Genomic DNA, 12,736 nt, shown 5'->3' on the forward strand with positions numbered 1-12,736 from the left:
GGCCGATGGGCGGTGCTGGCCGCGGCGGGGGCGGGGCGGGGCGGGGCCGGGGCCGTTGGGCGGTGGGCGCGCGCGGGCCGGGCCGGGCCGGGAGGCGGGAGGCGGCGGGACGAGCCCGGCAGCTGCGGAGGGCAGCGGGAACCGGCCCGTCACGGGGCCTCCAGACAGTGCCTCCCTCCCTTCTCCCGCCCTGCAGAGCCGGCGGGACCTGCGATGCGGATCGGCGCGGCGGGTGTCGCCTCTTGAGGCGGCGGGAGAATGCGGCCGGCGGGCGGGGAGATGGGGGCCGGCGACAAGGTAATTCCTCCGGTGGGCGAGAGCAGCCGAGCCCCGGAGCTGCCGCTTCCCGCGGGGCGGTGACAGCCCCGCTGCCCGCGGGGTCCGAAACCGCCTCGGTCGAAACGATCGCGCGTAGAAACCGCGGGATGGCAGAAACCGAGCGTGTTTTAGCTTCGCTTTAATTTCTGTCCTCAACAAAATTCCTGAACCTTCATCTCTCACCGTCTTTATCCACGGAGTCCGTGAAGAACAATTCTTCTTCCTGGCTCTCCTTTCCTCTATTTTTTCCCCTTTCACAGAAGTTGTGTGGAGGAGCAGGTACAATGATGTTTAGAGCGTGTTTGTCTCGGCCGTTCTGTGGTGCTGGGTCAGGGGCATTGGAAGAGGGTCCCGCGGAGGTGGGGCGGCCCTGGGCTGAGCCCCTTTCCCTCACAATTTGCAGGCTCGCCAGCCCGCCTGGAGCCCCGGGCACCTCACCGGTAGGGCTCCAGGACCACCACAGACCCCAGACCCATTCCTTGGAGGGCTCCGCGGGGCCGAGCGCGCATGCGCGGGGACACGGCGCCAAAAGCGAAGGGTGGAATACGAGGGAAACTACGAGGAAGTGGATCGGTCCCTGATCCAGCCCGCCCGGGCACCCCTTCCCTTCACCCTCCCCTCTTTATGCTCTCATGTTCTGTCTCGGCAAGCCCCGCCATCACATGCCACCCCCTACTCCGCTCCGAAGTTTGTTGAGAGAGTTGGGAGCTTGTTAAAGTTCACCGTAAAAGTTAAGTGCTTGTTAGCCAACACTTCTGTGACTACTAAGTACCAGGCTGGTCGCCGGAGTTGAGGCGATTATATGATAAAGGATAAGAGTTCCCTGACATGTAGGCTGGTGTCTATTTAGCCCAACAAGGATTTATGAGCAACATCACACCTGCTCCCGGGTCATGACATGTTTCAGCCATTATTTGTAGCTCTCTGCTATGCATTAACGTACGTTCTGACTGTATTTGCCTCAGAGGAAGGAAAAGGAAAATCACCCGAGGAATAAATGCCACAGGACCCGAGCCTTAAGCTACAGGCACAGAAGTTGTTTCAGGGAAGGGACTCATTGGTTCAGAGTAGGACTGGAACCCTTGACTCAGGGCTACCCAAAAAATGCAATGGATCTTTATCCCCCTTTGACTGTTATTGATAAATGGATCATGGTGCACCTGGGTTTTAATATCACCGTTGTTCTTTTTCTTGATATGTAGGAAAATGAGCATTCTGAGCCATGCAAAAATGTACTGAAAACTCCTTTGAAACAAGCGGCTACCTCACAGTTGGTACTGACAGAGAGACAGCCTGACTGTCAACCTCTAACCACACCCCCAAAACCAAAGGAAACCCCTCCAGCAGATCCATGGACTCCTACTTCCAACCTGAAAATGCTGATTAGTGCAGCCAGTCCTGAGATTAGGAGCAGAGAACAGAGAAGGCAACTGTCAGACAGTTCAACTGAGGTCCTACAGACAAAACACTGTTTGCAGGTACATTGTAAAGTTGTCTGTATTTATTTTCTCTTTTTTTTTTTTTAAGTTGGCTGAAGGCTTTTTATTCAGTATAAAAACTATACAGTGACATAGCATATCTTATTTTTAAGTTTTGATTTTGGAGCATTTACTAAATATAAGTAAGGATACTGACTAGCTAACATGCAACAGGTAATGTTCTGGTTTTATTTCACAGCTGCTGGGGACAAAGGAAGAACACTGGCCTTTTGCTACAAAGCTGTTAAATATCTGTGCTTACATATTGTCAAAATCCTCACAATCTCTTTTCCTCATTCCTATGTAGGAGCACTTATTGGGGGATGAATATGAAAAATCTCAGCCAAGTCGCAAAGAGAAAAGTCTTGGATTACTGTGTCATAAATTCTTAGCTCGATATCCTGATTACCCCAGCCCTTCACAGAAAAGTTACATTTGCCTTTATGAAGTCACTGAAGAGCTACGTAAGTTGGTGTTCATCCTATTAAATAGTTTTTCATGCAAATTTGCCAATAACCTGCCATCTTTGTTAGTACAATTTTGCTCCAAACATTTTTGGATACTTACTCTGTTCTCAAATTTATTTAAACCCAATTTTGAATCCTTATTCCTAGAGCAATTCTTTTAAAATGCTGATGTTTCTTCAGTGAACTGAACTGAGAAGCTCTGAATTCTGTTTCACCTTGAACATCTAAATGATTGCTGATGCCACAAATAACCAGTTGCAGTTTTTTGATAGCTAAGAGATGATAGCTATGATTAGTGGTTAGATTTTTGCAGCAGGAACTAGTGTTTCTCAAACTGAACCCATAGCTTCCTGTCCGATCCTGACATCAAAGCAAGAAACTGCTTTCTTTTCTTGATGATAACTTAACTTTCTCATTTTATATCACTATTTTTTATGTTGCACCAATGATTCCTGCAGATTTTTTGTTTCTAACATCAAAATGAAACTTTTTAAAATCAAAAGGTCATGGAGTTACAGTATTCTACAGCTTGTATATGATTATAAAAATTGGAAAGCTGTATGATTTACATTTTTTTATACTTTGTACAGAAGGACACATCTTTTAGGAAATGTCTGCTCAAAACCAAGAGTTTATCAAAGAAATGAGAAAAGAAGAGTGTGCTAATAAAATAACATGTAAAAAGAATTTATAAAACAGTTTCCTACTGTGAATTTCCAAGGTTACTTAAGGACACAATCTAAAATCAATGCAGTGAATAATTAAAAATGCTGTTTTTTCTAAAGCTGGATTGAAACCCACGTAATGGCTCCTCTAGCAACAATAAGTTTTATTTCTTAAGGAATGCTGAAAGCTAAGTATACCTTTGGAACAGCAAAGTCCTTCCATATATGAAGCAAGATTTGTTTTCCTTGCTGGCAAAACCCCTGAGGGCTCTTTTCAGTTTGTGATATGGAATCGGCAAAAATGATTTAGAAGTCTATTAAGAGGAAGGACAGGGCTGTGTGCTGCAGGTAACATGTGCTGCACCTCTCCCTCTGCAGATGTGGAGCGCAGGCGCATCTATGACATTGTGAACGTGTTGGAGAGCCTGCACATGGTGAGCCGCCTGGCCAGGAACAAATACGTCTGGCACGGGCGCCACAACCTCCCCCAGACCCTGCAGGCCCTCAAAAAGGTGGGGGAAGAGAACAAATACATACAGCAAATCCAGATGATCAAAAAAAGAGAGTATGAACATGAATTTGATCCTGACGGTGAAAGAAATGAAGAAATGGCAAGTTCTTTTGGCTCAAGTGAACAGTCAGAAATGTCTTTTGTCGAGCTCCCAGGAGTGGAATTTCGTGCTGGTAATAATTCTCTATAATGCCAAGAATAATATGTACTTAAAATGATAAATTTCTATGAACTTGGAAAAAAACATTTATTAGGCTGCCTTTTTTTCTCTGAGGTGGTGCTGCCCCAAAGGCACCACGACTTTGTGGTGAGAAAAATGCTCTGCACTCTTTCACTTGTCTTATTTGTTCAGTTCTTGTAATTTGTTTCTACATCAGGTGAAACTTATCAAAAACACCAACATATAATCCAATTGCCATTACCACTGAATTGTTATAGAAACCAGAAGTTACTACTAAATGTTATAGAAACTTGAAGCATAAATTACTCTTTTTTTAAAATTAATTTAGTTTTGATTCCTGGAAGAAGTTTTAATTAAGGGTTAAGCATCTTTAAGAATACAAGTTGTCAGACAATGGGAAATGTATATGTGGGACACATCACCCTCTCTTCTTTGTAATTAGACTTGGTATCCACACAATCATCTGTTTCTTGTCATGGAGAAACATGATTCTGGAGTCAGCATTGGCCCTGCCTAGTCTCTGTGTTATTCTTACAACTCTTACTACTGACAAATTTCTTCAGTGTTTTATGTTTGTAGCTGGTGTGTCACTGAATACTTTAATCCTTTCTCCTGTCTGCTGCAGCATCAGTGAATGGCAGGAAATACAAGTCCTTACGAGTGATGAGTCAGAAATTTGTGATGCTGTTTCTTGTATCAACACCTCAAATAGTGAGCCTTGAAGTTGCTGCTAAAATCCTGATTGGAAAAGATCAGTTAGAAGACTTAGATAAAAGCAAGTTTAAAAGTAAGTACAACCGCAAGTGTAAGCTAAATGAGTTATCCCGGTACTACTTCAAATAACAAAAAATATTGTCTTATTTTTCTTGCCACAAGTATTTATTTGAGCCTCCAAAAACTCACTAAACACCTTCTGCAGTTTATAATTTTTGTGTCGTCATTGATACATAATGCCCACCTGAGAGGAAAAGTCCATTAAATCCTCCCTCCTGAAGTAATATCACAAGGCTCCATATTAGTAACAATTTATCTTTCCTCAAGCAGCCTGTCAAAGTTTTCAGCATTGTTTCACCAAAGATGCCCCAGAATCATGCAAAATCTGTGTTCTGACCACATAACTAACTTGGTAGAAACCTAAGGAAATTCTGTAAATGTCCTGTGACCAACTTGCATGTCAGAGGAAGTGAAACCCTGTGCTCTAACTGCCAATTATTTCTTCATTCTTTTCCCCTTCTGTCAGTTCCCTGCACACTTCCTCCTCTTCCTCTCCATTCAAATGAAATGGTATTTCTAGGTCTAGGTCAGTAGACATATAATAATTAAAAATGTGCTGTTTTTGAGGGATAGTTGTGGGTTTCATTGAAAATTAGACTCTTCCTTGATTCTCATATTCCTTTACTTGCTTGGGTTATTTTTTGGTTTTGGTTGGTGGTTTTTTTGGGGGTTTTTTTTGTGGAATTGTGTCTATGCGAATACTGATCCTTGCTGGTTTCAGTTCATCATTTCCTTTCCACTGCCTCACAGCAACACAGAGAGGGTGGATGGCTACTCAGCAGGGGTTTTTGCTTGCTTGTATTCTACCATAAGAAGAGCCTGTCTCACAATAAAAGCATTTTCAGGGTGTTCCATCTGTCTATCTGTATTTCAAGTATCAATTCCATGTTTTACCACATTCTTGGTTATGAAGCCAAAAAATTCCATGACCTAAGCACATTGCCCTAGAACTCACTTGTAGTTTGACTTCTACCTGAAACTTTTCTCTCATAGCTCAACCTAGAGACAGGGAAGACAAGCATGATGATTTTCCTGTTGGATTTTAGTGTCTCTCTTCCCTCCAGTTCCCACATTTTCCGTTGCATGTGTGTACCTACCTTTCAATCTACTTATATTTACTAGGCGATTTGTGTAGGTTTGATCATTGCACAGAAATTGACTTGTTTTGAAAACGTTTTCCATGTTTAGCATAATAAATTTTGCAGTGTCTTCTAGATCGGTATCTGTCATTCTATTTTACATGTAAACTTTGTATCACAATGTTATTTCCTTGAATGTTTCCTTCCTGTTCCACTAAATTGTTCTTAGATTTTTTAAAGCTTTTTCCTTTTAGCTACTTAAAGGGTGTTACAACATTTCTTTATCTGATACATGCTAACTTGTTAATTGCAACTGCTATACTTTACATTTATTTCTTCTATTTCAGCCAAAATTAGAAGACTTTATGACATTGCAAATGTTCTCAGCAGCCTTAAGCTTATCAAAAAAGTTCATGTTACAGAGGAGAGAGGTAGAAAACCAGCATTCAAGTGGACAGGACCTGAGGTCTTGCCAAATACTCAGGGTAGGTGTATGTGTCATATCCTTTTGTTCTGCTGATATTGATTGTTCTTTTGTTTTCTCTACTAGAATTTTTTGACCAAAAGACAGAATAACTAAGCACAAAATCTTTTACTAGTCACATCACTGTCCGTAACAGCACAGCAACCAGCATTTATTTGCACACAGCGGATGTTCACCTGTTGAGATTCTTGAATTTCCATGTTTGCTGCTGCTGGTACTTCCAGAATTATAAGCTAGGCTCAAATAATTGCTTTTAATTACTGAATCTGCATATGATAATGTATTTCTTTTTTTTTCCCCTATTTTTCAGATACAAAACTTGAAGAAACTTCTACAACCTGTGCCCCACCTATTTCAGAATCCAGCCCTTCCAAAGAGCAGTGCTCAAAAACCCTTTTTCCTTCAAAAGGAAAGCAAAACTTCACTCGGCATTCATCTCTAATAAAATTAGTTAAGAGCATAGAGAATGACAGAAGGAAGATCCAGTCTGCTCCAACCAGCCCAGTTAAAATAAGTGCCAGTATGTATCTTTTCCTAACTTTTCTTTTAGAAACTTCTTTTTCTTTGTTTTTAAGTCAGATGTAGTCTCCCATCAAATATTTGGGCATGCCCTCTTCTCACAGGACATGCAGATGTGTGGGTGGTGCCTCCTTTCAAAAAATACAGCTTAAGAACTCTCAAAAATATAGAAATGGCTACAAAACCTTCTGTTTGTCTAGAATCACTGAATCTCTGAATATTGGATCTCTCTGAACCTGCTTTGTTGTAGAAACTCTGCTTTGGATCATACTATCTAAGCAGTTCTGTATTCCACAAAATGGCCAGAAAATTACCTGTCAGTGTTCATGTTCTTGCTGGGATCATCTCTGGGGCCTTTAAAATTTGTTTGATGTAAGCTGACATCCAGCTGATCAAATCAAATCTGGGCTGAGTTTGAGGATAAGTTGTCTCATTAAATGTGTATGTTACATTACATAATGCAGTCTCCTCAAGTTAAATTTAAATTTTAACTTCTAAATTGGATGTACTCACAGTTTTGATTTGTTCTCCTCCAACCAGGTACTTATCAAAGTTTACCAGTTTTCCCAAATACAATAGCTCAGTTTCCAGCAATCACTAAACATCAGCTGGAAGGACAATCCAAGTAAGTTTGCACAAGTTTAAAGGTGAGAACAAGTTAAAGTTATGCTCAGTTTGAGTGGGGCAATTGCCTGCAAAAACCAGTAACCCTGAGTACTGCAGGCTAGTTTTTAATTTATTTTCTCATTAGTGGATTGAGAAGTACAAGTTCATGTTGAATCTTTGTGGTACAGAAGATAATTTGTCAGGACATTCATTTCTGCATGAAGGAATTAAACACATTTGGGATTCTTTTTGTTTGTTTTTTTTCTGAAGGATAGCAGAGGAGATGCAAATGAAATGTTCCCTGTCCTCGCCTGAGGCTGTCCCCAAGTCTGAACCCTCTCAGCAGCCAGCTCTGAGCCAGCCCCTCGGGGTGTGCCCTGCAAGCCACAGCTCTGTGTCACCAGTCATCCTACCTCATCCTCAGTCTGGGGTTTCATACGCAATCTGTCTGCACCCTTCCCAAGCCCACACGGTGACAACCTACAGCCCAGGCTTCATGCTGCAGCCTCTGCCATGTGCTAATGGAACTGGAATGAAGAGTAATAATTCTAAAGTATTAAATAAAATAACCACTGAGGAAGGGGACATGCAGAGAGGTCCTGATGAGCCTACAAAATCCTTGGCAGCTGAAGAAAGACCTGAAACGAAATCAGAAACTTCATCTCAACGGTGCCTTAAAAGATCACAAGCATTACCAGAGAATAATTTAATTAAAAGGCGTAAAAGTGATGAGGAAAGCCTTGATACTTCTTTGGTAAGTTAAATTAGTTTTAAAATGCCATTTTATGGCTTAGTGATGTTGCCACCTACTCATTTTCAAAGTCATGTAGGAGCCTGCCAGTGAGTGTAAGCGTTTCAAATAACATCAGGCTTGAAGAGATGGTGTTCATTTGCTGTGCCTGCTGGTGTTTGAGGAGCTGGGGTTTGTATCTAAGCAGACAAAGTGTACAGGTGTAGTGAAAATAAAACAACTCACAAAATGCTATGTCAAAACTTACCTATTTATACACATGATTCTGCACTAGAGAGAGTTGAGAGGTTGAGAGCGAGGTTGGAAGCAGGTGATCTTCAAGGTCCCCTGAATTCTAGGATTCTGCAAACTTGGCAGAATTCTGGCATCCATTCTTGGCTTTAGAGGTGTTAGGAGGGAAAGTGGATGTATAAAAGTCACTAGGCAGGGAACATCCCAAAATCCTGATACCTTCTAAATATTTCCACCCAGTGTTGGGTTGTTGTAGGCATAATAGAACAGCACATGAAAAGAATAAGAGGTTCAGATAAACTTGGTGCATATGGAGAGATTGGGGCTGAATTACTTTCTACTTCTTAGTTGCTGATTGTTTTAGCATCTCTGTAAATTATAAATCTGCTGTAAATTTGGCTTGCCAAAACACTCGTCATATGTTATGGGTGTGTTATGACAGCACATGCTATCAAACATCCAGTAGCTGGGGAGAAACAAGAGGTGATAACATGGGCCTGGGTATCCTAGTGACCAGAAATTTTTACAGCACAAACTTGGGAATGAGGAGGAAGTAAAAAGCTTGCTTTCCAATTTTTTAAGAATGTATAAATGTCATTGTAGGACTCTAACTGAGATTGTTAAGCCTTCCAACACATGCCTTTCTTTCTGTATGTACTATTTTCAAAGGGAGAATCCACTAAGAATGAAAAACCACCTTCCAATAGCTCACAAACTAATCATGAAATGGACAATGTCCAGGAAGAGAGACAGAATGAAACCAAAACAGTAGATCAAAACATGGCAAGTTGCTGTGACCAATGTACAAAAGAAAATATTCCAGAAGATGAAGATAAAATCAAAACAAAACAAGACATACCTGTGGCATTTGCTATTCCTGCTCCTGAGGTAAGATTTGTCTTGCCATTCCCTGGGAAAACACTACTTGGAGTCTTTGCAAAAGAAACAAAACTATAATGAGCTACGCTTACAAAGGTTGTCTTTGGTTGAATTCATTTTAGTGTGCTTTTAAAACCTTAGTTTATAGGATTTCTGTTTCAGCATTGAGTACACAAATAAGAGGACATAAAGAGGCTTTCAGGCTTCCATTGGAAGAAAGGTCACACTAAGGAGCTAGGGCCCTGTTGAGATCCCTTACCTCTTCAGTCCTTTGTACTTACTGCCAAACACTTTGAAACAGAATCACATGAAACTCTCCTCCTCAGATTCTGTATTCTGAATTAAAATTCAGTATTCTGCAGTTAAGACTGATTGCTGTGGAGAACCTGAATAAAGAACAGCTCTGTTGGCAAAACCAGAATGTGTAAATGCAAAAGTTCTGTCTTCCAATATTTGTTTTATGAAAAACACGATCCAGGAATGAGGTGATGTGCTGATTTACTGGGTCCAGGATGTTTCTTCTGGAAAAATAGTATTCAGTATCAGGGTTTCTTTTCCATGTGGTCAAATTGCACTCTGTTAATCCCAGGTGGATTTCCAGTTCCCCACCAAGAGTATCAACTGGAAATGGAGCCAGCTGACTTCTGTGTGGTTTTAATTGAAAGAGCATGTCCTTGAGTCTGTTGTGTTTCAGACAGAAAGTAGTACAGGCATGGTATATGGCATCCTGGGGACACGGAGGAAAAAGAATAAGAACAAGGCAAGAGAGGGTAGCAGTTTTGGAGAAAACGTTTGGTGTTTGTTTATTACATGTTTGGGCTAAAGGTGTGCTGTCTCTTTCTTCCTCAGACTTTTTTTCAGTCTGGTTATCTGATTCCTCTGACTCACTGCACCCACGGCAACAAGGCCGAGTGCTCCAATAAAGAGAAGGCTGGGGTGTGTTCTCTGCAGCACACAGCCTACAGCTCTCCCATCACTGGTAAGTGGCCAGGGAAACAGCCATGGGGGCTGGCTCAAGGGGCTGGGGCCAGTTTGTCCTAGTTCCTTTCAACACTTGATGTTTCTGTTCCAGGTGTCATTCCAATGCCAGCCTCAGAACTGAAAACAGTCAATATTCCTGCTTTTCATATAACCCCCTTGAACATAATGCTGTCACCAAATTCCATAGCTGCTGCACCTGTACTGAGCAACTCCTGCCTCAATTCAAGCAGCACCAGTTCTGCCCCAAATCCAAGCTCTTCAGCTCTGAACTTTATGGTGCAACACATAGGACTAATACCTGCTGGTGTGCAAGTTACTGCAAATCCTGTTCTTCAGCATGTGCCAGTTTCTTCCCAATCAGAAAATATCAACCATACCTCAGGGAGCACAAATGTGCAAGAAGGGAAGGTGAGTTAAATATATGTTGCAAACTCCACCATGGTGGGTTGAGTGGGAAGTGAGGTGCAGTAATTCCCTTACAGCAGGTAAAATTTATAAATAAACATTTCTTTTTGATCTTTAGAAATCAGCACTTCCCAAAAAGAGCTAGCAGTGAAGGCCCAGCCTAAGTACAGTAGAAATGAGAGGTTAGCAAAGATAAGTGACTAATTTGTGGTGGAAGTGGAGCCAGCTGGAAGATGACAAGATGTGAAGAAACAACTGTTTTAGAGGGAGGATTTACACAGACCTGAGATTGTGCTTATTAACAAAATGCCCCTTTGTTACTTTTTATCTTTCCTTCTTGTAACTTCAAGTTCTTGTGTTTAGTTACAGCTTTTCTTTTAATAGGGTCAGACTGTACCGGATTTTAAATACTTTTTTCCCCACAGGAAGTTTCTCTGTATATTTTATGTAATACTGTATTGCCTACTATCTGTTTGTGTTAAAAAAAGAAAGGGATTAGAGAAACCATATTTTTATGTATTTATGTATATAGCAAGGAATGCAGGTATATCCTTCTCAGTAAAAAGTTAAGTTTTTAAATTTCAGGCAAAAATAAAAGAAAAAAAAAGAGTTTTCTAACGTCCTGCAGAAAATTAGAAGTAGAATTTACTTTTTATTCCCCCATAAATGAAAGTGACTTTCTCTTTTCTCTTCAGCCTTCTGCTCTAAAGGAACCTCAGGAGCCTCAGGCAGTTACAGAAAACTTTTTCCGCACACCAGGAGGGCCAAACACAGAACCTTCACTATCTGCAAACTCAGATGGTACCCAGAGAACCTCTCAAGGAACTCTATATATTCCTCAACGAAAACTTGAAGTTTCGGAAGACTAATTTTGGGATAGGGAATTGCTGACTGTGTTAGCAGGCAAAATTACTGGTAACACACTGCACACGTCTGGCATTGTATGATGGACAATGGTTTGGACACGTATTACCAAGACCTCAATGCTGGAATAGCCTTAATTGATGCTTTAGAAAATAAAACTGACTCTTAAGGAGAAAGTTAAAGCCTAATGAATTTTTCCAAAAGGCTTACCTGAAGTATTTTAACAACAAAGTTATGTATCTACTGGGGTTTTTTGTGAGTGTATGTTGATTTCTTCTATGCAAAGTAAGCTGAAATTCTCTTTGTACAGAAAGGTACAGTCTATCAGTCAGTACATATTTTGCACCAAAAGAAAAGTACTGTGAGTGTGTAAATATTTTATCTCTTAGCAAAAAGGCCATAGTTAAAATGTTTTGCGTCTGTGTTTTATAATGCTCTTTTGTAAAGTTAGTAAGAAGCACCAAAAAAACCCCAAATTTTCTTAATCAATTTTTATATAAGTTAAGAATTATTTATACTGTATTTTTAAATCGATTTGTTCAGATTAAACTACATAAAACTCTATACTGACTTTTTCTGTTTGATCAGATTAGATTACCTAAGTTATACATTGCATTTTCACTGGCATCTCTTCATTCTTTTTTTGTAGGCAGGGGTTGCTGTTGTGTTCTGAAGAAAGGGGGGGAAATGGTATTTTGTGAAAAAGTGAATTAAGTAACTCAGTGTAACTTCTGAACTCTTATCGGTAGATATTACAACTCCTAAAAGCAAGTTAGAATAAAACAGTTAGGAAGTAAGGTATCACCCTGGATCATTGAGGAATATGCGTCCAAATGTCACAGACGTTTTAAACAAGTTCAATCAACCCACTTCAATTTAAATATGGGCAGCAGTGTCTCATATGAAGGAAGAAAGATGAAGACTCCTCATATACAGTTCACACTCAGATAACAAGTAATAGCTAGCTAACAAATAAAAGTACAGTGTATCTGCTTTCCCAGGTGAAATGTGCCTGGCAGACCAATCTGGGATAGGAGAAATAGTAGCAAAGCCCAAGATTCAGTCTTGGACTGCATCAAAACAAAATATAATTGAAACAGCTACCACAGTAAAACAAACTCCTCTGCTCTTTAATAGTGCAAAATTCTAATACAAAATACACCTGACAGAATAGAATCACTATTGAAATATTCCTTAATGAGGGGAAAGAAGAATAAAAGCTGGAAGAGGGAAGAATTCTCACAAGAGCACTGAATAGATTTTTCTTTTCCAAAGAAACAACTGATCTTCCTTACACCTGCTATCAACTTCATTCTGGAATATAAAAGCAAAGGTTTTAGAAACTTGGCATTACTCGGTGGAAAAACTACACTCCTTTCCTTTTTGAGTTCCACAGCTGACAGACTAAGAAACTACAGTAATGAGGCTTGGTGAAATGGTCTTCTCACACGTGGTGCTGGGAAAGCTGAGCATATTTTGGAAAGCTGAGCACATACTCTGACTTGCTGTCCAGTGTCCCTTGGCTCCTGACACATTGCAGTTG

General features: G+C 40.8%; 1 protein-coding gene across 1 annotated transcript; it reads left to right on the forward strand.

The window, feature by feature from the left end:
- Positions 1 to 229: 229 nt before the first annotated feature.
- On the forward strand, positions 230 to 11,757 carry E2F8 (E2F transcription factor 8). Its single transcript, XM_066187509.1, has 13 exons — positions 230 to 297; positions 1,521 to 1,796; positions 2,104 to 2,260; positions 3,307 to 3,612; positions 4,246 to 4,407; positions 5,821 to 5,958; positions 6,268 to 6,477; positions 7,017 to 7,101; positions 7,353 to 7,836; positions 8,734 to 8,952; positions 9,793 to 9,922; positions 10,016 to 10,332; positions 11,025 to 11,757. The coding sequence occupies exons 1-13, from the start codon at positions 259 to 261 to the stop codon at positions 11,196 to 11,198; spliced, it is 2,697 nt and encodes an 898-aa protein (XP_066043606.1). The 5' UTR covers positions 230 to 258; the 3' UTR covers positions 11,199 to 11,757.
- The last annotated feature ends 979 nt before the right edge of the window (positions 11,758 to 12,736 follow it).

Source organism: Chamaea fasciata, unplaced genomic scaffold (assembly GCF_029207755.1).
Source record: "Chamaea fasciata isolate MVZ Bird 193981 ecotype frontalis unplaced genomic scaffold, bChaFas1.0.hap1 SCAF_7, whole genome shotgun sequence".
Lineage (NCBI taxonomy): Eukaryota > Metazoa > Chordata > Aves > Passeriformes > Sylviidae > Chamaea > Chamaea fasciata.

Coding starts and splice junctions, on each gene's coding strand:
- E2F8 (XM_066187509.1), top strand. CDS start 259: ATGCGGCCGGCGGGCGGGGAGATGGGGGCCGGCGACAAG. Junction 7,102..7,352: donor CAGCTGGAAGGACAATCCAA/GTAAGTTTGCAC, acceptor TTTTTTCTGAAG/GATAGCAGAGGAGATGCAAA. Junction 9,923..10,015: donor CTACAGCTCTCCCATCACTG/GTAAGTGGCCAG, acceptor TTTCTGTTCCAG/GTGTCATTCCAATGCCAGCC.